Source organism: Lacerta agilis, chromosome 16 (assembly GCF_009819535.1).
Source record: "Lacerta agilis isolate rLacAgi1 chromosome 16, rLacAgi1.pri, whole genome shotgun sequence".
Taxonomy (NCBI): domain Eukaryota; kingdom Metazoa; phylum Chordata; class Lepidosauria; order Squamata; family Lacertidae; genus Lacerta; species Lacerta agilis.
Genome location: NC_046327.1, coordinates 31,222,629 through 31,249,568, shown reverse-complemented (window position 1 = coordinate 31,249,568; position 26,940 = coordinate 31,222,629). Strand labels below are relative to the sequence as shown.

The 26,940-nt window shown below is 44.1% G+C and overlaps 1 protein-coding gene across 2 annotated transcripts; it reads left to right on the top strand.

Moving 5' to 3' along the window:
* Nucleotides 1-168: 168 nt before the first annotated feature.
* Nucleotides 169-26,410, top strand: CCDC151 (coiled-coil domain containing 151). 2 transcript variants are annotated; one of them, XM_033173507.1, is made up of 13 exons: nt 169-567; nt 2,927-3,048; nt 5,774-5,851; nt 6,368-6,547; nt 13,652-13,753; nt 14,149-14,274; nt 15,101-15,223; nt 19,048-19,203; nt 22,318-22,478; nt 22,652-22,808; nt 23,227-23,382; nt 24,027-24,111; nt 25,697-26,410. In XM_033173507.1, the coding sequence occupies exons 1-13, from the start codon at nt 483-485 to the stop codon at nt 25,834-25,836; spliced, it is 1,671 nt and encodes a 556-aa protein (XP_033029398.1). In that variant the 5' UTR covers nt 169-482; the 3' UTR covers nt 25,837-26,410. The 2 variants fall into 2 exon arrangements, with proteins under 2 accessions (XP_033029398.1, XP_033029399.1); XM_033173508.1 differs by having other exon boundaries at nt 170-567; nt 19,051-19,203.
* The last annotated feature ends 530 nt before the right edge of the window (nt 26,411-26,940 follow it).

Genomic DNA, 26,940 nt, shown 5'->3' with positions numbered 1-26,940 from the left:
GGCGCTGTCTCGAGGACTTCCCCTTCCTTTAGGTGCCCATCGCGAGAGTGGCGGAAGTGCGCTTTGCTTTTTCCGCCCTCCAACGGCGCTGCCTCATGGGTTTACCTCTATCATAAATGACCTGGTTCCCTTTTTCCCCTCCAAAGGGACGACACCAATACCTTTGCTCGCGTTTCCCCGCACGGCGACGGCGAGGATGGCTGCGGATAGATTTCAGCTGCGGCCTAGGAAAAGCGAGACAACTTGACCTTCCTCCCGCCATGCCTTTCGCAGGTCGCTTCCCTCGGCCAATGGGCGCTTTGCATCGGAGGAGCTGGTCGCCATGGAGACGGATGCAGGCGAAAGGATGCAGCTGATGGTCGAGTGAGGGGGAAGCAGCCTGGCGAAGCGGGGCAGGGGGAAGACAGGGAGGCTTGGGGTCGTGTGAAGGTGGGGAAGGGACGAGCAGCCCCTGCTTGAGGTGGTAGGAGAGATACTCCGCCATGCCAGTGACACAAGCCCTGCAGGGGATTAAGCCCCCGGTCCACGACCAGATTACAGAGCTGCAGAACAAGATACAACTCCTAGGTAAGGGATGCCTGGCTGCTGAGGGGAGAAAGTGTTCGGAAGTGGGCGAGGAGGCATCCCGTATTGAGTAAGGCTGCTTTTCTATGCACACTTACATAGGAGTAAACAATAATTTACTTATAAGTAAGTGCGCATAATATTGAACTGATTGCAAATTGTCATGCAGGACCACGAGCTAGGTGCTAGGGTGACCCGGAAAGTGTTTTTCTGTTTTGTCACAGCAATTTTTTGATTTTTACAAAAGCAACAGCTGTGGGGTGCTTTGTATTGGAGAAGGATCATAGCACCTGCCTTTTGTGCAAAAAGCCCTGTGCTCAACCCACGGGGTCTCCAGGTAGGGCTGGGAATAGAAGCTGCCTGAAACCATGAAAAGCCCATTTCCAGTCCAAGTAGATAATGGTGAGCAAGGTGGACCAATGGTCTGACTTGGGAAAATAGGAAGCTGCCTTATACCGTGTGGTTATTTTAGATGGAGCAATCACAGTATTCCATTGCCTCGTTCCTTTTTGCAACACCCTGTAAATTATGTCATTACCACTATTTTGTTAATGGGACAGCAGAAAAGGAAGGGCTTCCTCCTAAAGCTACCCATGGGGGAAGTGGAACATTACTACCGGTAGTAGTCCGCTCACTTTTATCTATTCATTTGTGGTATAAAGGGGTGTGGAAACATGACTGTTTGTCAAGCTTCCTTGTTTGAAGGCTTCAGGCTAATTCTTATACACTGCAGATGACCAGATTCCTGGCTGTTGCATTTCAGAGCTTTCCCACTTGGATTTCTAACTAACCAGTTGCATGTAATAGTAGTAGTAGTATACCCCGCCCATCTGGCTGGTTTTCCCCAGCCACTCTGGACAGCTTCCAACAAAATATTAAAAATGCAATAAAACATTAAACATTAAAAAGCTTCTCTAAACAGGGCTGCCTTCAGATGTCTTCTAAAAGTCAGATAGTTGCTTATTTCCTTGACATCTGATGGGGAGGGCATTCCACAGGGCGGGCGCCACTACCAAGAAGGCTCTCTGCCTGGTTCCCTGTAACTTCGCTTCTTGCAGTGAGGGAACCGCGAGAAACTGGCACAATTCAGCCACTGATGTGGTTTTGCAGAAACACTCTTCAAAATAAATAAAATTGTATGTCACCTTTCCAAAGTTAAAACCATGCTCAAGGTGGCTTGTGACATGAAAAGATGTTACATAATTACAAACATAAAGTAGTCATAAACAGTAAATAAAACACATGAAAACATACACAGCCAAATTGAACAATTTCCACACAAATCATAATATATAGAAATAAAGATAAAAAATAATATCAGTAATAGCAACTTAACCTCCCTAAAAAATACCCCAGCCCAATAGTCTGTTCAGCAGCCTCAGCTTTTGTAGCTGGAGTCCAGCCAGTCAGCCAGTCAGGGCCCTGCCACCCTAGGCCAGGTGGAAGAAGGCTAGCAAGGCAGAGAGCAGGTCTTCCAGGAGCCAAGGTGTTGCCTCTTAGGAGGAGCAGCAGAGAGGGAGAATGTGAGAGCATACTATAGCCATGTTTGTGCTACTGCAAAGTCGAGTTAGATGCTAAGAAGTGCTGGTTTCCTTGGGTTGTATTCAGCACAGCATGTACTGAGTTCCACTCATACAACAGGACTTCCTTTCTCAATGCACCCCCTTAAATCTGTTCCAAATGGTCCCCCCAGTCCTCTAGAGCAGATTTGGGGGGGCACAGGGGACAGCAAAGGAGAGGCAAGTTTCTTTGCTCAAGTAAGTTGTCTGTTGTGCAAGCATTTGATATAACCCATTAATCCTATTGACTGTGCCAATATCCCTATTTCCAATGAGCACCACAGTCTAATTAATATGTTCAAATCTCATACATCCAATACTAGTACACCTTTGTTGAAGTCTAGAGGTAGAGGGCCATCTGAAAGGTATTTATAGTGCCACAGGTGTATGATTGGCCTACAATATATATTTTCGTAGATGGGAAGGCACTACTGAGAAATTTTAAAAAATGCTGTTCTTTTCAGACTAGAGATATAGATCAAAGCAAAATGCTTGAAACCTCTAAAAGGAGATTGGATTTCCTATAAAAAGAGGCCTTGTATTAAGCCCTTTTTGTCCTTGGTTACGCTTCTGATTTTAGAGAAATACTAAATTCAACTCTCAAAGTATGTCACGTAGTTAAGCATAATTTCTGTCATTTCATTCACTATATAATGTCGCTGCCATAATCACATATCTGTGAGAGGATACGAAGATGACTAAAAGTTACCCAAATTGGCAACTACTTCAACCAGTTTGGCTTTGCTGCTGCTTCTTTTTCGGATGAGCAATAAGCAGAGCGGTTTTATTTGTACTCGTTACAGAAGGTGATCGGAAAGCTTACTATGAGAACACCCAATGGAACATTAAGAAGAACAAGGAGTCTATTTTGCTACTGAGAAAGGAGAATAAGAAGTTGCACAAAACGTTGGCAGATCGCCTAGCGGTGAGCCTCATAGCTATGTTTCCCCCTGTTTCTAGCAAGCGGAAATAATGAGCAGAATTTATGATATCAGCTCATGCTGGCACTCGTCCCAGACCAAGATCTCTTTTCACTCTCAGATAAGGGCCCCAGCTTTACAGTTCTAACTTAGGCAAAGTGATTTTTTTTCTTTCAAAATGTTTAGGGGTACTCTCATTTTCCTAATCATATTGAAATACTGCCCCTCAATGATGCCAAACTTGGATTCACAAAATGTTTAGGGGTATGCGTACCCCTGTGTCTCCCCAGAAAAAAGCACTGCTTAGGCATGAGTGTTTTTTGGTGGAAAGATATAAAAGCATACATTGTCCATACTTTTAATCTATTAACAGTCACTGCACAATCTATCAGGGATGCTTCTCGGGAATTCTGCACATTTTGTCCAGGGGCCAAAGCGGTCAACATGGATTTTTAGGTGTTTTTATATCACCTTGATGTGTACAATTTCTGAAACCAGACAATGGCATTCTCTAACCTTTGGGCAATTTGAGATATTTGGCTCTAATGTTCAAGTTACCAAGAAAGCTGGAAAGAGTCATGTGGCAAATATTGTTGCTAAAAAAAAATGAAGCAACATGAATGGTTAGAACTCAAGCAAATAAACAACTTTATTTCAATTTCTGCATTTTAAGATAGTGACTGCAGATGTGACTGTATGTGATACTGATTTTGCTGCCCGATAACAAGGTAAAGCTACTTCTGGATACCTTAGACTTTCAAAAACTGTTCTCCTACCGGCCAAACAAGTTGTATTTACAAATATTGATGAGAAAAAGCACACGATTAATGTGATATGTTCAAAATGTGTACAGTGTGTCAAAGAAAATGCATGGAAAATATACCTGTGCTAACCTGAAGTTCAAGTATACCAGCTCAAGTCCTTTGCAATTTTGTCTCTTAGCACAGAGACCTGAAAACACATGAGGAAGCATACATTATTTTGTTACAGCCAGTAATCTATGTTGTCATTGTGTGTCATCACAAATGCATCAGGGCTGTTTCAGATGACAGTGATGTGTTTGTTTTGCTAGTAAACTACTACTGTACTGGAAGTTTAATATGTCAGGGAAAGTAAGCATGAAAGTGACAAGCCATGGAACACAAGTCATTGACCTAGGGCAAACTGCAAAGAAACACAAAAGTATTGCTCGAAGTCTGTTAGCAGCCCATTCTGAATCTGGCTGTGACACTCTGGGACGCTGTCAAAGTACTAAGGAAGGAATTATGACTCTTAAGACGTTGGAACGGCTGTCAAGCATAAGAATGAACAAAGGAAACAGTGAAGATGTTCTCAGTGAGGCTGTACCACTGGTTAGTAGCTGTTAGCACCTTTTTCAGCCTGAAATACACATTCCCTTCCAGGGGCATAGGCAAATGTGGGCAGACCAGCAAATGTAAATTATACCTTTGTACAGTAGGCAGTTTTGACACACACTTGCACACCCCTCTCTAGCCTCCAAACAAGCAAAAAGCACCATCAGTGTTCAGGGACTGACTCCAGTCAAGCAAACACACTCGAGGAGGGTGCAAAGTTGGGCTAGTAAGAGGCATGGGTTGGGGCAGGTTCCATGGGAGAGGTCTGAGGTTCCCCATCCCTGGTCACATTAATGCAGACATGAAAGCAACAAGTGTGGTGGCTGAAAACCTCAAACGCATACTTAGTAGGAATATTTTCACAGAATCATAGAGTTGGAAGGGACCACGAGGATCATCTAATCCAACCCACTGCAGTGCAGGAATCTTTTTGCCCAACATGGAGCTTGAACCCATAACCCTGAGGTTCAGAGTCTCATTCTCTACCAACTGAGCTATCCGTTCATGTGCACCAAAGTTTGCTTCACTATCGCCACTGAACCATTGGGGAAATGTCAGACATGCTCATTCCCAAGCCATGGTATGGTATTCATCTGCCAACTCTGATCCATCACCCAACTAAGCTTTGGTTGGACACACAAGGAAAAAACAAAATGTTCGGTTCCAATTGAAATCCCACTAAATGTACGTCGTGTTCCAAAACAGATGCTAGAACTCATCAAATGTAACTATCATTCTGCTAAGCCTTGGAGGGACAGCCCCTGCCCATCTCCAAGTCTAGAGAAAGATGGGGGTCTTCCTGACCTCACACTGAATTTGTCGCACCAGATTTTAAAATGTGCTCACCAATAGCAAGATGGGAAAAGGCCCTTACGCATCCTTAGTTTTTATTATGTTAATTGTGTACAAAGCGTGGGCTGGATATATAACTTGGGACATTATCAACCTTCGTTCTTCTGCTTGTGTATGAGTGGTTTCTGATTAGACCATTATCTGAACTTGCAAAAAAAAAAATGGACTCATGCAATACTGCTGATAATCAGTTCCCTTTCTATTCTATCTACTAGAGGTGTTTGTCACCTGGAGATCTGTGTGCTTCAAAGTTGGTCCAATAAAATGTTGCCTTAACTATTTCTTGCATGTTTGCATTTAAAGCATTCCCAGTGTTTCCTCTGCATTTTTAAAAAGATGGGGAAAAGGACTTTGGCTTTTGGTGGGGAAGAGGGGGTGTCGCATATGCCTTTCCTAACACGCCCTACCTTCCAACTTGTAAAAGGCAAGCTCTGTTCCAAGAAATATGCTTCCATCTTGTATGCATCTTGGATTTATGTCAGACTTTCAGAAAATGAAAACAGTTATTTGGTTTTTTTTTCAGGGAGAAGAAAAAGTCATCAAGGCTGCATTCCACGAACATCCAGCTGAGCAAGGGTCTGTGAAAAATAAAACTGGAGAGGTAGGTGGTGACCCCTGTCCCGTTATAATCATTGCACAGAATGAAAATGCAATAAAACCGGAAACCCTGCAACACAAAGGAAAAACAATGTGTCTATTGGGTAACAAGTTTTTCAGGTTTGTGCATTATTTCAAAAACCTGCAGTATCTGTTTGCTCATAGGAAATAATAGGGGGGGGAAACATTTGCACAACATGAAAAGCTTTCCTCAATTCGGTTTTTTATAATTTTATTTTTCATTTTCAGCTTATACAAATATTTTGACAAGAAAAACAAAAACTTTACATATCTAATTTACCTTCCCTTTGAATTCCCTCCCTTCCTTTCTGTGGTTATTTATTTCATATATCCAATTCAAATATATTTACAAATTTTCCCTGATCTTAAAGGCTTCCTCAATTCAGACCAGATTCAGCTTTATTAAAACCTATTCTTTGCCTCCAGTCTAATTCACCCTCACATGGATGACTGTCTGCACGATCGTTCAGGCTTCTTTAATTATTCTCTTGTTCCAAAGGGTGCTATTCAGATCATCAATCACCGGCTATGTGAGAAAATCAATCAGTTAAACAACCTGAAGCATCAGGTGGAGATGCGGAAACGCAGGCTGGAAGACCTACAGCTTCAGTATGGTGTTAAAACAAAAGAGATCACTGAAATGCAAGAAATGGAAGAACGGAATATAGAGGCAGCTAAGGTGAGTCAAATCTGAATCCTTTGGAAGGAGGAGGCTGAAAAGCTCCACCATTGGTTCCCTCTCACTGGGCTAGAATCTACCTGTTGTTGTTGTTGTTGTTGTTGTTGTTGTTGTTAAATTTGTATATCATCATTTATCTGTAGATCTCAGGGTGGTTCACAACATAAAATTACAATATAAAAGACATAATACAGGTGAAACTCGAAAAATTAGAATATCATGGAAAAGTCCATTTATGTAAGCAATTGTTTTCATTAGCTACTGGAGTTTAATATATGAGATAGACTCATGACATGCAAAGCGAGATGTGTCAAGCCTTTGCTTGTTATAATTGTGATGATTATGGCGTGCAGCTGATGAAAACCCCAAAGTTGAAATTGTTAATTTGGGGTTCTCACCAGCTGTACGCCATAATCATCACAATTATAACAAATAAAGGCTTGACATATCTCACTTTGCATGTCATGAGTCTATCTCATATATTAGTTTGACCTTTTAAGTTGAATTACTGAAAGAAATGAACCTTTCCACGATATTCTAATTTTTCGAGTTTCACCTGTACATCAGGCTTCCTCAACCTCAGCCCTAGAGACTACAATTCCCAGCATCCCTGACCACTGGTCCTGTTAGCCAGGGATCATGGGAGTTGTAGGCCAAAAACATCTGGAAGGACCGAGGTTGAGGAAGCCTGCAATACATAATGCATAATAAAAATAAGAACAAAAACAAATCATTGCTGCAATGCTGTTGCCACTTCTCTCTCTCTTTGAATGCTCGGGCACCTCACCTTTTATATTCCATCTCACCTTTTATATATGCAATCATTGATTGCATTCTGCAGAAGTTGTACTCCTGCAGGTATTATTAGTTGTAGTATTCCAAGTGGAGTCTTTCCTTCAGAGTCCTGGTTTAGCTAAAAAGAAAGCAGATCAATTGTCACAAAACTTGAGAAGAATGTTAAGTTTATTCGTGCCTGAAGGTGCCCTGGGTTCTCCTCTCTATACTGACAGTTCAGTTCAATATAGTGACAGATTAGTGCAGTGGAGTGGGGAAGCTGAAATGTTCGGATTCCCTGAGTCCTCAAATCTCTTGAGAAGAAGAACCGATGATTTTGCAAATGGCTCCTTTCTGCTTTGATTACCTCAGATTGGAGTAAAACTGCTGTCTCAGGTAACACAGAGAGCAAGTTCTTATCACAGGGGCAGTTGTAAGGTTGATGTGTCATATCTGCCCCTGTAGCTCCTCTCCCTGAGATCTCTCATGTTTGGTCTCTTTTGCTCTCTGATTGTTACTAATTGGCAGGGAGGCATCAGTGTGATGTTTGCATGTCCTTGGCATGCCAAAGATCTCTTTGGAAAAGCACTTTTTTTCCCAAGAACCCATGACTAGCAGTTCTTGGAGTATGTGCCATTCTCTCATAATCATAGAACTGATCATAGAATTGTAAGGGCCATCTAGTCTAAGCCATCTTCCTTGTGACAGCCTTTTAGATATTTGAAGCTGGCTATCATATCATCTCTGTCTCCTCCAGACTAAACATGCCCAGCTCCTTCAACCATTCCTCATAAAGCTTGGTTTCCAGACCCTTTATCATCTTGGTTGACCTCCTCTGCACATGTTCCAGCTTGTCAATATCTTTCCTAAACTGTAGTGCCCAGAACTGGACTTGGTACTCCAAGTGGAGTCTGACCAAGGCAGAATAGAGCATTGAAAATAGAATTAATAATAATAATAATAATAATAATAATAATAATAATAATAATAATACGTTAACTGACATTTATAGTGCAGGACATCCAGGCAATCTACAGTAGATCTGGTTATCCTAAATCAGAGAGCCCTTCAGCTCTCTATATTGGACAAACAGGCCAAACCCTACGCCAAAGGATAAATGGACATAAATCTGATATCAGGAATCACAAGACAGAGAAACCAGTAGGAGAACACTTCAATCTCCCAGGACATTCTATAAAAGATCTCAAAGTAGCTGTCTTAATACAAAGAATTTCAGAAATAGACTGGAAAGAGAAGTGGCTGAATTGCAACTAATCACCAAACTTAAAACCATGGAGAAACCTGGTCTGAACAAAGACATTGGATTATTATCTCATTATACATGACAAAGCTATCTTTAGCCATCTCACCCCTTGCCTTTCCCTGTAAGACCAATTGCAGCCGTTAAGAGTCAGTCAACAGGTTTTCCACACCTATCAGCTGATCACCCATTCCACCACCCTTCTGAGTAATAACCCTCCCCACTCCCTCACTATATTTAAGGATCTGGTGACTTCCGTTTCAGTGTATCTGAAGAAGTGTGCATGCACACGAAAGCTCATACCAAGAACAAACTTAGTTGGTCTCTAAGGTGCTACTGGAAGGAATTTTTTATTTTGTTTTGTTTTGCCTAAATCAGATGTCATCTAAGAATGGCAGCTTTCCTTCCAAGGCAAGCAGCAGCTGTGGGAGAGCAGGACTGATCTGGACCAGAACTAGAGCAGGCATAAAGGACTGAATTTCTATCCCTCTCCTCCTAGGCTGCGGTTGCAATCCTGATGAGCCCCTCCTCCTGCTGCTGCTCATTATCAAAGAAAAAAAGAACCAGTTGCTAACATATAATGTAACGTGTAATTTGACTCCCCATTTCTTTATGGCAGCTTATGTGAACACACCGCAAGAGGGAGGCAGAGAAACACTGCATTACTTTCCTTAATTGTCCCCATTCTAGCTACTTAGCTGTAATGGACAGCAGTGGATTGCCCAGTAGGCAGACTAAGCACATGCTTTGGGCACTAGCAAAACAGGGGAACAAAAAACAAGAAGAAAATATTTTTGGGAAGAATTTGACATTCGATATGTAAACGGAAAATCCCAGGTGTGGAACTGCCCAGGCACCTGGCCCTTGGGGATAAGCCCACTGGTTTCTGCGGAGTTATATAAAAGAAGTCCAGCCACTGGAGCAAGGACAAGACAGGGTTTATTGCGCAATAGGTTACAGTCAAAACTGCACACCCAGAGCAGCGTTACAAGAACTTTTAAAAACTCCTATCATATCCCAGAATACAGTTTGGATACATCATCACTACATCACGAAAGGGAAGGGTTATACATGATTAACATATAGGAAAAACAAGATTAGCATATGGGGGAAACAGAGCAATATCAGGAGATAGCCCTGGGCCAATGTGAATTGGTGTTAAGTATTGGCAAGGATAACTTGAGCACTTATCTGGGAGAGGACAATGGGATTCCAGCTGAGGGATATTAGCCCAGTGGCTTCCTGAAGCACCCAGAGATTACCTGCTGAGGCATTTCCCTGTGCACGTGGTCTCTCACCTACTGGATCATGGCGGAGAGATGGGTTCCCTTAAGGGCATCGCTCCATACCCCAATGAGTTTGCTCGGGAGGAGACTTTGCTTGGGTGACCCCCCCCCCATAATTTCCATAACAGATACTAAAAAACAAAACAAAATTAAAAGATTCTGGAGATGCATTCACGACATAGCTGTCAACCTTCCCTTTTTTTGCAGTGGGAAACGGCGCTGGAATAAGGGGATTTCCCACAAAAAAGTGGAAAGTTGACAGCTATGATTCACGAAGAGATTAAAAAAAGATGTTCAAAATCTCTATAGAAAAAAAGCCAGAGGTGTATTTGCTGGGCATTTTAGGAAGATACCCCACAGGATAAGAAAATGTTATTCTTATATGCTACAGCCACAGCCAAACTAGTCTTGGCAAAAAACTGGAAAGGAGGTACTGTCCCCACAAAAGAGGACTGGTTAAATAAACTATGTGAATATATAGAACTGGCAAAGTTAACAGCCGCCATAAGACAACAGACAAATCAGAAATTAAGGAGTGAGTGGCAATGTTTGAACTGTATGAAAAAAACATTGGTCTAAGATAGCATGTTAATATGCATAGATTAAGTATGTGCATCTGAAATAGATAGAAATGATATATTAGGAATATCAGGGATAATATATGAAAGATGCAATGGTAGAAAGACTGTAAAAATAAAGAATTTTGAGTTTTGGGGGAGGGAAGCCAAAGGGGGAGTTTGTATATATGTTATTGTTTTCTTTTGCTTTTATTTTATTTTTTATGTTAACTTTTATTTTGGTGTGTGTGTGTTTTAAGCAAGAAAACCAATTTTTTAAGAGAAAAAAGTAAAAACAAAAACAAAAAAACCCCAGCCAATTGAAGTAGTCACTGTGGGGGGGGGGGGGGATCAGAAGTTGGTTAGACTTACACTCCACTCCACATCTTCCCTCATGTTTCTGTTCTCTATTACTGATCCCCACCTAAACCAGGAGGCATCCTATAATGTAGTTCAAAATAATGCAAGGAAATCAGATCCTGTCTTGTGGTGCAATATATCTATATTTTGATTTCTTTTGTTTTGAAATTTTGTTTTATGGTTTATTATTAATTTCATTTTGAATTACATAATCTTTTCAGTTCTTAGAGCCTCTAAGGTGTTAATTCTTAAATGGGGCTGTCAGAAATTGCAAAATTGCCGTATGTACCCTATTCTTAGATGAGGACATCAAGGCAGAGAGAAGGGGAAATGAGTAGCTCACTGAGATACTGAGGACAAAAGCTCAGTGCCTGAGCTCCCAAGCCTTAATTCATCCACCAGACCTCTTTACTGTTCCTGTTAGTGATATGATAGGGATGCTCTTCCACTTTTAGTCCTCTGATATTGTAAGGTCCTTGGATGGTTGCTCATGAGAAACCAGGCAAAACTCCAGCCGTTTCTTTAGTAGTTTTATTGTGCATACTATGTACAGTGCAGAGCTTAAAAGTTCATGTCTGTATCAACCGTCTGCAGAATCCGGGAGTGGCCCCTTCCGGTTCTGACCCCAACATAAGAGTTTCGGTATACGAAATCTCCGACTCCCCTCTTTTCATTTCACCCCTCTGCGTACTTGGGGCGACGGAAATAGCATGTCTCCCTCCTCGCCCACTGAGCGAGAGGAGTGCAGGGTCTCTCCAACATCCCCAGAGCCTTGGCTGTCCAGCTCCTGAGCTGCCTGCGCCTCCCCACTGGAGACCTCGCTGCTCCCTCCACTGGACGAGGAGGTGCTACTGGTCAGGTGGGGCTGAGGCTCTCTGTAGCGTCCCGAGAGCCCTTCCACCACCCTGCACTGAGCTGGGGACAGTTCCCTGACAGATATGAATGATTTTATGCACTTGAATATACAGGCAGGAGCTACACTGATACACACCTTCACAAACCCATGAACATAGTATGTATTCTCCACCCTATGATAAATATACTCAGTACATTTTGGCTGTGAATGGGCAAGAGCTCGGAGCCATAAGAGAAGGACCCATAATTCAGTGATGTGGTTTGCTTTGTGCGCATAAGCTCTCGGGTTCAATTCCTGGCATTATCCGACACAAGAGGTCTTGGATAACAAGGCTGTAGACCCTCTGCAATTCAGAGCAGACAGTACTGGGGTACAAAACAGTTGTCTGGGTTGGCATGGAAGCTTCATATGAAGGTTCAAAGCAAAGCTTAGCATGTCCTGCAGCTAACTGCATGTGTGCATGTGTGGGATGTTTTTATCTACAAGAGGAAAATTGTGTGGTGGTTTCGGAAAATAAGCATTCTTGAAAATGTAGGCAAACGCCCTCTATCAGATGCAATTAATATATTAACCGTGTGCAAATGCATGAATGTGTTATCAGATTGAAGTATTGGACGGATTATTTTATTAGATGGTAAGAGCACATAACCTGGTTGCTGTATAATGACGCAACATCACTGTGCTCTTAATTTTTCAAATGCTACAGTATCTTTGTTTAAACAGTCTTAGGTGCTTATAATATTGGTGTTTGATATCTTTCTAAGAGGTACTGGTTTCTCAATATCTCCATTATTTTTCTAAGAGAGAGATTCAAGCACCATTTTGCACATCCAGTTATACAACCTAATGCTTAGCACCTACTGTAGCCAGTGCTTTGTTTGTTTAAAAATGTTTAGGCGTACTCTCGTTTTGACTCAAGAAAATCACCATTTTATAGTTCAAATCGGGGAAAATAAATACAGTAAATGGACAAAAGTACAAAGATTCACAAAATGTTTAGGGGTATGCGCCCCCCTGCATCCCCCCAGAAAAAAGCACTGACTGTAGCCAAACCAATTGGAAAAACAAGCAGTTGCAACCAGCAGATCACAGGAATCTCAATAAAGGCATCACCCAAATTTGCAATATCTACCACTTGTAAAACAAGCAGAAGAGATTCTTGGAACTTGCCTTAGAAAACAGGGGTTTCTAATGTATTCTGATTACTTAAATTAAACTTGTTTGAGTAAAGGAAGTAGGAAGACAGTGGTTGTATTCAACCAAGTTCTTGTTCCCTCAATCCTGTCTGTGCATGAATTTCATTAGAGGAGAAGACCACACATGCCAAACAGTTGACTTTTCTCACCCACCACCCATCCTGCCAGATCCTGAGGTCTTGCGCTGGGGACTATGCTCCACTTGTAGGCTGAGCTATACCAGCATTTTGTTTTCCCTTCCAAGCTGGCAATGTGCCAGGTCCGTTTCTTTCTTGTTCTGTCACCATGGAGCAATCACCATGTTTGCTCACCTTGAGGATTCCCTACAACTCTGTGAGGTCATTGTAAAAAACAGTGGTGCCCCGCTAGACGAAAATAATTCGTCCCGCGAAAATTTTCGTCTAGCGGGGTTTTCGTCTTGCGGAGCGGCAATGGGAGCCGCGCTCCGCAAAACGAAAAAAAAAAAGACGAAATTTTTTCGTCTTGCGAGGCAGCCCCATAGACTTTTTCGTCTAGCGGGGCAGCCTCCCGCTAGACGAATGCTTTCGTCTAGCGAGTTTTTCGTCTAGCGAAGCATTCGTCTAGCGGGGTACCACTGAATTTCCACTGACTCGTAAAGCATTTAGGATGGTCCAGCCGTATGCAATCTGAAGGATGTGAGAATGGAAAGATTAGACTATAGAACCTGGAAGTTGCCTGCATCCCTGCAGCTGTAACTTGGGAAAAGGACATCTTTGAACTACCGGTAGATGGGGTTTTGGAGACTCTTCATCCCTACTGGCTGCTAGCTCAGTTTGCTGTTCTTTATATCCAGACTCTGCGAACGCTGGAGAACCGACTGGAAAAGGCCCGATTTAAGACTGATGAGGCCCAACGCATCACCGGCATGTACCAGAAACTAAAATCGCATATGCAGGTGAGACACAGACACATTCTAAGATAGGGAAGGGGGAACTTTTTCCAGCCCAAGAACCAAGTTTCTACATCAGTAATGTTCTGGGGGCTAAATGGCAGGTATGGGTTGACCAGGGCTTCTTATGCAATCCATCCACCTGCACATTTGCCTCCTGCCCATCCACAGGACAGGTAGGTAGGTTAGATAGAGAGACTGTACTCGCCCAAGGTCACAAAGTAAGCTTCGTGGCTGAGTGGGGATTTGAACCCTGATCTCCCAATTCCTATTTGCACTGAGTGGGTTAGGAGCCACTGAGGGAGTTACGTGTCTTCAAGGATTTGTGCTCTGCAAAGATGAACGAGGCAACAAGGCTGTTTGCTCCACAACCACCCTGGAATGCTTCATCCCTTTTCTAGGAGCAGAGCCTGCACTTCCAGAACAAGCTGGATGCTATGGAAGCTGAGATCTTACGCCTGCGCAACGAGCTTAAAGACCTGGAAAGCGTGAACATGGAAGCCCAGCATACTCGTGACACAGCCAGGGTAGGGAGTCAGCACAGTGTTGGATACAGGATGAAGTAGCAGTCACGGTTTGTCGCTACTGTGTGGTGAGGAGCAATACAGCCGTACCTTGTTTCTTGAACGGAACCCCTTTCAGTAGTCCGTTTGGCTCCCGAAACCATTCGAAAACCACAGCACGGCTTTTGATTGGCTGCAGGAGCTTCCCACACTCAATCGGAAGCCACGTCAGATGTTCGGCTTCCAAAAAAAAGTTCGCAAACTGGAACACTTACCTCCAGGTTTGCAGCATTCGGGAGCCAAAACGTTTGAGTCACAAGGCCTTCAAGAACCAAGGTATGACTGTATATACATGTTGAACTTGTATAATAATTAAATAATACAAGACTTCCCACTGTAAGGAGATTCTCACTAGGGGCTGCGTGTCTGTAGTTATAATTGATTTTATTTGCACACATATTCTTCATTTCACATATTTTATTCTGATCTTAAGAGTCATACTTTCCAATAACTTGGGGTTTGTTCTGGAGACTTTTTAAGCTTTTAAAGCAAACATATTAGCCTATAACTCTTATTTAAAACAAATAAAATAAGAGCCAGGGTGCCACTGGATTAACCACCCAACTCTAATTGTTATCTAGTGTTGAGTAGGTTAGAGGAGAGCTCTAGGAAGTGGTCCTCAGGGAACATCACAATCTGGAGTTCCCCAAGATCGGTGTCTCACCACATCAATGGGTGTATTGGGCTGACAAAAGCATGCCTAAGAGGTTCAGAGATGTTCACAGTGCATCCTATTTAGAGATTACAAGGACAGGACAGTAGCTCACCTTCTCTTCCCTCCAAAATGCAGGCACAGCTCCTGAACCAAGAAGAAATCATCTACCGAGAACGGAAAATTCGTGATAAGAAGCTGAAGGAGCTGAAGAAGCTGACCGAGGAAAAGAGAGCACAGAATGAGCGTACAGAGAGGCGGGTACTGTAGGATTTTCTTTTCTCCATTAATTGACTGACACTCCCCAAGTCTGACCCCCGTCTTCAGGCTGACTGATGGCCAAAAGGATATTTTGCCTGTTAGGTAGCTCCTGCTTTTCCTGGTGCTAACAACAAGAACTTAAATCTCAGAAGTGGAGATCACAAATGTCTGAAATGGGCAAGCAGCCACTCTCTGACTCTGAACAGGCCTGAACGTGCTTTAAACTTTCTGTAACGAGAAAAGAGGAATTAGGTCTTATTATAATTCTGACCCCACTAGCAAATTCTGTGGTTTTGCTGCTTCTGTGTGAAATTACAGAAATCACAACACTGTCTGTGAACTGTCAGTGGGATTCTATAGCAAAAAATTTAAAATCTAACATCAGTCCTATTTAGCTTTAACAGGACAATCAGTTCAGTTTTATTACAGCAAGCGCCAGCAATACAAAACAACACAACTCCAATCAAAAGACGAGCAACATCATCACAGGAGGACAAAATCCAAAAGGCCAGAGAGAAGATAGCACTAAAAGAATTTATAGTATATTATTCAATAAAGAGATTTACATTTTCTAATAGCTGGGGTACAAAATTTGGCCACAGCATAAGATACTGAGCTCGAATAGTCTTTTAAAAGGAATTTACGTAAAATTTCAGGAGAAAATTCCTAATAATATTGCAAGGGTATAAATTTTGATAAAAAGGGGTAGTATAAGACGAGATCGCTCTTCACTATAAAGTTCACAAAATAGAAGAATGTGAGTAACAGATTCCACCTTATAGGACATGCATGGAGAAAGACGCTCAGGAATTGGTAGCCGCAAGAATTTGCTGTGCAATACAACTGTAGGCATCGCCTCAAACTGGGCTCTAGAGAAAGCCCATCTGTATTATTCATAAGTGATATTGGATAAATAAGGGGCAGCTGCAAAGTTAGGCCAAGATTTTAGGCACCTGTAATTCTCAGGGAGAGAGGCATCTTCTTTTTGCAATTCGATGTCAAAAAGTCTCTGGGTAATAATTGTTTTTGCCTTATTCAGAGTTCCATTAAAAAGGTCTTCAGGATTTAGGCCAGTTTGTTTGATCTTGTTAACAATTTGCATAAGCCAAGGTGGATAAGGGGCTGCGGCCAGGAAATGAGATAACATTCCCTGTGGGTTATAATGAATTTTCAACCAGAGGGATATTGCTTGTTCCCAGACTTTTAATTCAACTCTGGGATTAACAGGACAATAACAAAAGGGATTTTAAACCATGTTGGCTGGGGCTGATGGTAGTTAGATCCAACAACACTGAGAGGGCTATGGGTCCGGTTTTCCGCTCGTGCACGACGGGAAATGGCTGACTAATAACATCTCTCCCGACCCCCACAGGGAATTTCCGAGGCTGCCATGGGAGTAAGCAGCCTCCCAACCTTCCCAGGAGTGTGGGAAGGGCTGCCTCACCCGCAGATGCCCCTTAAACCTGCTCCGACCCCAGTGGGAAGGAGCGGGGGGGGCAAAGGGCAGATAGCACCCATGGGGGGAGGACCTCCCGGAGGCCACCCCAATTGTGCACGATCCCCAATGCTTTAAAATACAAATTAGTGAGAAGTTTTGGGCATGCTTCAAACAAAGGAGAAAAAAGTATTTTGTTAAAAAAACTCAGCCACTGAACAGCCAAGAAGGAAAACAAAGGAAAGAAGATTTTATCATCGTATTGCTATGTGGAAGCGGAACGGAAAGGGGGTGGGGAGCCTTGGACTTTGTGATTGTATTTTACTTTACTGTTTTATATAATGGGCATACACCCCACCCCCAGAAGACCCAACCTCACTATGCATAACAAGTGAGATTTGAAAGACTGATAATTTGATTTCAGTTGAGAAGATTTGATAATATAAATATAAACTGTGTGTGAATTAAAATAAATGATGAACAACGCTGTCCCTATGTGATAATGAACTATGCCGTTAATATTTGGAAGAGGATCAAAGCATTTTTATATGCTGATTTTGGCAAAGAGAGAACCCCTTGGACACTGACTGATCTTAATTGGAGGAACTAGGACGGTTTCCCAGGAATGACGCAGTTGAAATAGACAAACCCGGTCTGCACAGCATAGAATTGGAAGGAGAAGAAAGAAAGAAAAAAAACCTCTACAATATACGACAACTCTAACATAACTGGCTAATTCTCCTAAGATATATGTGGAAGCAGACTGGTGAATAACAGCTGTGGAAAAAGACGTTTGGGTGTTATCAGGAGAGAATGAAGATGGCGACTGTCCGTGATTAGGCTTTTGGAGTCAGAAAGTCAGGGGGCAAGGCGATGCTATGGTGGTGAAATATGGACTTAAATCCAGACAGAGACATTGTTTGCTTTGATTTATCTTGCTTGTTGGAATATATTAGAGGCTGTGAAAATATTGAAGGGCAGAAAACAAAGGACAATAGTTGATCAGATACCTCCGGAGTTTGAAGCATGGGGAACCCCCCCAAATTAATTTAAATAATAATTCGGTAGATTTGGAACTTTTCTTTTTTTAATTGATAATTTGATAAATAATTTGGAATGTAATCTGGAATGTTTCAATGTGATTCTGTTATATTGGAAACTCTAATAAAAATGATTTGGCAAAAAAAAAGAGGGCTATGGGTCCCTGCCCCCAATCTATTGTCAGCCAGGGATCTTGGCAAGGCCCCATCTCTTTCCAAGGTGTAGAGTTACGGCTAGTCAAGTGTATTTTTGCTCCTTCAGCACTTGCCACAAGGTTTGGCAACTGAACTCAAGCCCTGGGTATGGAAATTACTAGACCCATTTGTTTTGGGTTGTTTCATTACCCAGCTGAGGCTCAGGCCACTAAGGGCATTTAAAAACATTTTAGAGGCCAACTGTCACACCATGAATCTCTCCCCACCTCTGCTGTAAAATTTTGTTAAATTGCAAAGAGGCTCAGTGGATGATTTTTCTGAGCACCCTATTGATCTCTGCATCCAGTTAAGAAATAATTAGTTTATGTAGCAGCTGAGCAATTATATCCTCCTTTGTTTATTCCCTCCCATGAAAGGCTTTAATCAGGGTGTCCTGACTAAAATGAGGGTGGGCTAATGTGGATGTGACCAATGATTTAGAAGATCCTGCCAGGGGAAAGAGCAGGACAAAATTATCTTGAAGATCTGTGCCTTGATTACCCAGAGGCCCTTTCACATGTTGCCACCTGGACTGCATTCCAAGGGAGCGTCTTGGGCCTTTTTTTATTTAATATCTCATTGGCTGGGTGATCTCATCTATACTCCAGGGAAGGTGATCAAAGGTCTTCTGGTTGCCACCAGCTTCTCCAGGGCCTTGATACAATTGTAAAGGGGAGAGGCAGTAAAGAAGGGGAAAATCATTAAACAGATGAAAACATTGGCAGGATTATTGTAATAACTTGCAGTTTTATTAGAGTATATATTTAAAGAAGATGAGTAAATGAGCAAATTAAGTTAATTTGGATATGCAGAAGATATTAAAAACAAATTTAAGGAACCACATAAAGAGGGGGAAGGAAGTCAAGTTTTGAAATGTCAAAATGATTGTAAAATTAGTGAAATTTATAAACTTGAAAAATATAAACAAGCAAACAAAGGATGATAAAGAAGAAGGGGAAATCATTCAAAATGGGGGGGGGGGGGAGAATAGAAAGAAATCTAGTCAGTTCAGCATACAATAAAATGAGGCAGGAGAGGAATTAAAAGCAAATCAACAATCAACTGGCAAAGCCTTAGCATAACAGAAGCCATTTTGGCGTTGTTTGTTCGCTACATGTACTGTACCTTGTCCATATGCTCTCTGTTTGTTTCAGCAGTCTCAGAAGGATCGTATCCCATTTGGAAGTGACGATGTACTCAAGGAGCCCCAGGTCAAGAAATCAACTATCCTGAAAAGCAAACAAGCCATGTTCACTGCAGCGGAGGCCTTTGACAAGATCCGAGTGGCCACTGGCGTCACAGATGCGAATGTGAGAACTTTGCCCGCTGCCTCCTCCCAGACTCCTCCCTTAGCTGAGAGAGGGCAACATTAGATCGCTGTTAAACCCACCCTCCCGGTCCCTTTCCAGACTAATGCTGTTGTTTTGGTGCGGACGGATCAGGTCGGACCTGAGGCTCCTCTAAATGTATCTGACCTGCCTCACATTCACTGGCAATGTATTCAGGATGCCCAGCCGGTGTTCCAACACTCTCAGGATTTGCACCCCAAGATTTAGAAGGAGAAATAGGCCGTTTGTTGTGAGGAGGCAGGGTCTGTTTTATCACTGTACAGTGGTACCTCGCAAGACGAATGCCTCGCACAACGAAAAACTCGCTAGACGAAAGGGTTTTGCGATTTTTTAGGTGACTTGCAAGATGAATTTTTCTATGGTCGTGCTTCGAAAGACGAAAATTTCAATGCATTCCTATGGGAATTAAATTTCAGTGCATTCCTATGGGAAACCGTGCTTCGCAAGACGAATTTTTCGCAATACGAAATGACTCGCAGAATGAATTAATTTCGTCTTGCGAGGCACCACTGTATAATTGTAAGGGTCCAGTGGTGCTCCTCACAAGTAAAAGGCCATGACTCAGGATCTGTATATTTACATCAGTTTATTATACAGATATGTACAAGTCAGAGCTCAAATTCCATGACCGCCTTCGTCACTCTCAGATTCCAGAAGTGGCGCTTTGCCAAGAGCGCCTCCAACAAAACAGCCTGGAGACCCCAAGTCTCCTCCTTTCCTCTTTCCACTTGAGCCCCCTACGTAATTGGGACGATGGAACTACCATTCCCCTCCGTCCCTGAACTGCTGAGTTGGTGTCGGGAGCCTGCAACATCTGACTGCCCTTCCACCACGGAACTCCCTCCCTACTCCCTCCCTGCCTATCGCTCCCACAGGAAGTCTCAGGGCTTCTCTGGCGGTGCTGGGTACTTTCAACATCAGGGGTCCCTCCCTCCACCTCAGCCTGCTCTCCGCTGCCTCCGGAGAATCCCCTGACAATAATTTGCAATTACAGGTGGGTAGCCGTGTTGGTCTGCCATAGTCAAAACAAAATAGAAAATTCTTTCCAGTAGCACCTTAGAGACCAACTGAGTTTGTTTGCATGCACACGAAAGCTCATACCAAGAACAAACTCAGTTAGTCTCTAAGGTGCTACTGGAAAGAATTTTCTATTTTGTTTCAATAATTTGCAAAGCAGCCCAAATTCCACCCCTAGCTTGTTCCAATGAAACAGAAACAAAGCAAGTGCAGGATACGCCACTGTGCAATTCCTGCTTCTTTCAAAAAGGAGGAGTTCCTGGGGGGAGGAGGTGATGCTGTTAATTTTGTTGCCCCCAGACGAACCGCAAACAGAAGTGAATTTAGCCACTCTTCTCAGGTTGGGAGAACAGCTTCCTGGCTACTCTCCCTTCTTTCAGGCAGAGGACCAAATAGTAAAACTCAGAATTGATCTGCATCTTTCCTGGCCCCCGTTTTGCAGCAGCTCCAGCACATCCCATGACTGTTCCCTGCTGATATGCAGTTGACGCCACAAGTCCAATTGTTGCTCGGGGCACTAGTTATTCATGTGTGACGGCAAAACATTCTCTGCTCTCCATGTACCAGCTGCTGCCAGCCAATCAAAACTTAGTTATCCTTTTTCTGTTGCAGGCTGTGTTCTTATGCCATTCGGGGCAAATTCCATTCATAAATTTATTCCTTGCCCTTAGTTGATTTTTCTCATGACCTTGGCCTCTACTTAAATATCTCAAAGACACCCTGGTTATTTTTTTTTTAAAAAAAGCATTTCTAGGAAAACTGTCCATCCCCATTCAGGTCTTCCACACTGTGAACTCAGCAGGAATGCTGCTGTGCCCGTAGGAGGCTCAGGCTTGCAGCCAAGCTATCTATGCACAATCAATTGTTGCTTTTTGGCAGGAGCCAGACCTGCAGACAGCCACCCACTGACGTAGTTTAGAGGCACTTGTGCTGCAGGTTCCTGGAGGGCAAAAGGCCAAGGACATGAAATCTGGATCTTTTCCAGTAAAGCTGAGGGATTGGAGAGGATGTGCTTGTGGCAGGGCTGGATTAATTGAACCCATAAAGCTCGGTATGTTGATGAAAATCATTGGATGCCCCTCCTGTTGTCTGCTCCAGCTGGAAAATCTTGACCTGCTTCCTCCATGCCTGAAATTTCAGAGCTGTGTCTTGCCCTGTAAGCAGCATTGCCTGTAAGCATGACCGTCCCATGAATGACACAGACCAATTGCATTTACTCTCAAGCTGCCTTTTGGACCCATTGCAAATCCATTTGATCTAGCGTGGATCACAAGGCACCCAAACTAGACAGGAAAGCTTCAGGTTGGTTCTAGAACTAGGACAACTGTCTTTTGCAAGACTTCTCTGTGCCCCGGACTTCTCTGTGCTTCTCTTAGCTTATAAGCCGAAGGGATACCCCATTCTGAGATGGCCACACTTTGATGGTGTGCTGGCAGGTCCAGCTTCTTTGTGCTAAGTTTGCATTGTCTTGTCTCATGCCCCTGTGCTGCTGGTTGCTCTCCCCTTAACTTGGTCTGCTTGGACTGTAAGAATTCATCTTTTTGGGAGCTTGGATACCAGCAGTTGGCTATAGCAGAGACAGGAGACTTTGCTGGCCACAGTGATTTCCCTATTGAGGCTCCTTTTGATGTGTACAGTAATACCTCTGGTTGCAAACCGTCCTCCTTGCGAACTCTTTGGGTTACGAGCTCCGCTAACCCGGAAGTAGCTGCTCCTGGAAGCAAACCTTACCCCGGGATGTGAGCAGAAATCGTGTGCCAGAAGCGCGCACATGCAGCAGAAGGCCCTATTCGTGAAAGCGTGCGTCAGGATAAGAACGGTTTCCGGTTACGAAAGGACCTCCAGAACGAATTAAGTTCATAACCGGAGGTACCACTGTACTGTAGGAGACAAAAGGGCCAAACATGACCAATAAGATCTGCAGGCTTGCCTCAGAGCTGTGGTTGATCCTATCACTCCACGGCTGCCTCATATTTGCATGGAAACAGTAGCCTGCATGCCGAGTGGGCAGATAGATACAGCTCTGATACTTCATTCATCCCTGTGAAATCTTGACAGGACGTTATGGCCTGCTTCGCGGCTCAACAAGAAACCTTCAGGCACCTGGAGGAAATGAAGAATGAGAATGAAGAGTCCCTGGTGCGACTAAAAGAGGAGAGGGATTTATTGCAACGTGAACTTGAGCACACCAAATACTCGGGAGAGGCCCGGAAGGTGGGGTAAGTTGGTTCTTCCACTTGTATCGCTTAGCTTACAGGCAAGAAGAGCACATGTTGGCGATCTGCCATGCAGAGTGTGCCAGTCCTTGCTTCCTGCCCCACCCACCTTGTAGGAGCACATGAGGGTTAGGAGCTGGGGGACTCAAGGGTTCTCTTCTGTGAACCACCCCCAGGGCCCAGAACCTTATGAAGGAGTTACGCGCGCACCTGCAAAAGGAAGAGAAGAGGCGTGATGCAACCCGGGAAGAGCTGTCCAGGGTGAACAAGGTTCTGCTCAATGCCAAAACTGGAGTGGAGCATTTGGCCTCCAAAGTGCAGCACATCAAGCTGGTGAGTGCACAGCTGAGCATGTCCTGGCTCTACGGCAGGCACCTCCCCACCCAACACACAGCGTACAGCTCAATCAATGCCATAACCAAGAGCGTACCTCCGACCTGCATGATATTCCCAACAATCTGCGCTACTTGGCAGCCCCATCAGGGGCAGGTTGAGGCTCTCCACTGAGAAGGAGAGGAAGAAAAGTCTTGGAGGAAGAAAGCAGGGGCTAATGGTTATAGAAGGAACTGTGAGGCAGTACTCCTGGGTTCTGTTCACCTCACTGAAAGATATGCTTATAGTAGGGTAACAGGATTTTGCCCTTGTTCTCTCCCTGTGTGGCCCTGATCAAGTAGCTGTTCCAACAAGTTCATAGGTTTCCCTGCTGTGCTCTGTTGGGCAGAAGCTAGTGAACATCTCTTCTTCTCCCTAGGAAGATAGCCGCTTTGCTTCTACCCAATTGAACGAGAAAGCCAGTGATTATATCCTTGACCTCCTGGCCCAGACAGAGGCGAAGCTGCTGTTCCTTATGGATTCTCTCAAGAATCAAGACAAGATGGAACTTCTCCGGAGAATTGAAGACGTGGAGGTGGGTTCAGATAAGGTTGAGAGGGCCAGACTAATTTGTCTTCTCAGTCACCTTTATTGGGATTCTACACAATGACATATTCCCCAATTCACCAGGCAGTGATAATCCACATGGAAGCATGGGGTTTAGCTTCCTTTGGATAAGAGGGCACTGAGACTTGTGATTTTTTTTTTCTATTTGCAAAGCATTTGGGGAGCAGACTCCTGAAGCAGTCAGTGCAGTTGCTAATTCTGCCTCAGTTCTCCAAAGGGAGCAACTTGTGCTTCCCAGGCACACTCCTGTTTCAGCTAAGCATGCTCTGCTCTATCCTTGCCCTGCCTAAATTCAGACTGGCTCCAAACTCTCTGCACTTCTCTTTAGCCCTCCATTTTCAAACCCTGGTAGGTCCTGAATTCCGAGAACATAAATTTCTCAGCCATTATGGCTGCATTCCAGTTATGAAGATTCATCTATTTAATCCATGGCCCGATCAGGTGACACTTAGGCAAAACATGACTCAAAGTTACAAAGACAATACATTTCAAGTCAGGCCAGAATTGCTGGGCTACAAGGTCTGCTGGGCTTTGCCCTAATACACAAGGAAATGAGTTGCCCCTCCCCATTTCCCATGTTCCCAGTCTAACCTCTATCCTGTGTTGTTGCAGTTCCATTCTAAACTTGAGAGAAGGCTGCCTGCCTACAATACGAGGGTCAAACTACCCACCGCACAGAAGCCAGACATGTATTATGGTGAGTTTCAGCAGCAGGTATCCAAGTTTTCTAACACATGGCCATTGGATGGAAGCTACATTGCACAGCAAGAGCCTTCCCTGAAGGCAAATTCTGTTGCCTCCTGTCTACTTCTGTGCTCTATAGCTTCTATAGCTGATAGCCCATGAACTGGGCTAACTTCTGCAGGTGGGTACAATGCAAAGCAATGCACAAGGAGCTTAGTGGGCTGTAGCTGTGGACTGTTTGTCATGTTAGCCCTGCTACAATTTCGTGGGAGCATAGAATGTGCTTGTGGGCATAGAACTCAGCTTCCTGAATTTTTTAAAAAGTTGTTTTGAAAAGAGAATTTGTAACTCTTGTGGGTGTGCAGGTCAGTTTTAATGCAATGCCTGCTAAAATTTCTGAAACCGGATAAATGACTTAATGGGATTTTCAGCAGAGAGGGGAAATGAGCAAAATGATAGTGTATTTTACAAAACGCTGAATGTTATACAAAACCAGAGTAAATATGCATGTTTGCATACTTTACAGAATTTCTTTTTTTTTATTTATCCAGAATTTGGATTACCTGGGCACAGAATTTCTCTCCTTCATTGCACAGAGTGTCTTAAACACACTGTGGGCTCTTTGGTAGTTTTAAGTTACAGGTTCTGTGTAGGTGGCAGCTGTGTGGCACAGGTCTTCTCTGCCTATGACATCATTGGCCTTGAAGACATGGCTATGGGGCATTGGCACACCCTTTGTAGGCAACTTACCTTTCTTGGGCTTCGGGCTATGGGCTTTGTTGAGGGGCAGCCTTTCTCCATGGCTGTGGACTTGGTTATGATGCTAGTCGTGTGTCATAGTGCAGGGGCTTGGAACCTTAGCCTTGTGGCCTCATGCATGATGATGATGATGATGATTTTATTTTTTGAATTAAATACTACCCTATACCCAGAGGAAGTGACCCAGGTGGCGCTGTGGGTTAAACCACAGAGTCTAGGGCTAGCTGATCAGAAGGTCGGCGGTTCGAATCCCTGCCACGGGGTGAGCTCCCGTTGCTCGGTCCCAGCTCCTGCCCACCTAGCAGTTCGAAAGCACGTCAAAGTGCAAGTAGATAAATAGGGACCGCTCCGGCGGGAAGGTAAACGGCGTTTCCGTGCGCTGCTCTGGTTCACCAGAAGCGGCTTTGTCATGCTGGCCACATGACCCGGAAGCTGTCTGCGGACAAACGCCGGCTCCCTCGGCCTATAGAGCGAGATGAGCGCCGCAACCCCAGAGTCGGACACGACTGGACCTGATGGTCAGGGGTCCCTTTACCTTTACTATACCCAGAGGACTCAGGGAGGTTCACAAAACAAAAACAAAATATAAAACCACAAAATATATAATCAAATTAAAAACAATACCCCCCCCCCGAAAAAAGATCAACCACATTTTAAAAGGTCATAGGATGTCAATCAAATCAACCACCTGGTTAAAAAGGAACGTTTTTGCCTGGCACCTAAAGGTGTCTAATGAAGGCCCCAGGCGAACTTCCCTGGGGAGACCATTCCACAGACAGGGAGCCACTGCAGGGGAGGCCCGTTCTCATATTGCCACAAACTCTTTGGTCTCTTTGCAGATGAGGAGGATAGCGGAGAGGATGATGCGGATGTGGTGACCCGTGCAGCCCTGAAGCGTCAGTCCCAGCAGATAATAGAATCGAAGACCAAACGTCGCACCCGCTACAGAAAGAAGGATGGGAAGCTGCATCCTATGTAGCCTCACCCCCCGTAACTTCCCCTGGTCCTGCAGTGCTCCAGAGTCCTTGGCTATTAAAGGTGCCTCCCAGCCACTGACCTTCCGTGTGAGCCAGTCCCACACTTCACTCCCGCCAAGTCGGCAGGCCCCAGGAAAGGAGAAACATGACCGCTTTGTGGATCTGTTTCCCATGCCGGAAGAGAGCAGGCAGGGACCTGCAGTGAGCTGCAGCCAGTGCATAGCTCCTGCTCTCCCTGCCTTTCAGCTCTCACCTATGTGAAAAGCATGGGGTCTTCAGTGGGTGGGGTGGGGTGGGGTGGCTTGGCCCTGGTGTTTGTCAGGAAGGAAGAGGCTGCACCTCGCCCACCTCCCAGCTAACTCAGACTCTTTCCCAGAATCTCTCAACCCTGAGCAGAGATACTCCCCACCGTGCCCTTAGTTTGACTGATTTCACCCCTTGCTCCAGCCACAATCACCCCCCTGGTATATCTGGATGGAGGTGGGGGGCTCAGAGTCAGTTACACTCTGGTTGCGGAATGGGGTTACTATGTGCTGTGTTTGCTGTGTATGATGCAATAAACCCTGTTCAGGCTGAGTTGCCTCCTTGTCTGTGCTTTTGTCAGAGATGGGGTGGACTGTAAACAGAGATCAGGCTGGTATTGCAAAGGCTAAGGATGCAGATGGTTGGGAGGCCAAGCTGTTCATAGGGTTGGTTTTTTGTTGTAAATCTGGATACAGGTTTTTGTTTTTGTTTTTGTTTTTTTAAAGAAGCATAGCCTGGTTGGTTGATGTTAGCCAGACTGGTGTCCCTCAGCTTCTCTGCTGACTGACCATCAGTGGTGATGCCAGATCCACAGTGTGTGGCTGTCATTTCAGACAATCACACCCACTGAAAAATGGTGAATTAAAGGACCAGAAACTGTATTGTGGGATCTCACGTATCTCTAATCCACATGGTGCACTCCTCCTAACTGGGCTTGGCCCAGGTTTGTTTGTATTGCAAACAAATAGAGAAGAGCAGGCAGCCTTCCTTGGTTGTTTAGATCCCATGTTATGTATCCCTGATTCGCTGGGATGCTGCTGTGAAGGCTAAGAATGTCCCCATGGGGGGAGAAAAGGCTCTGT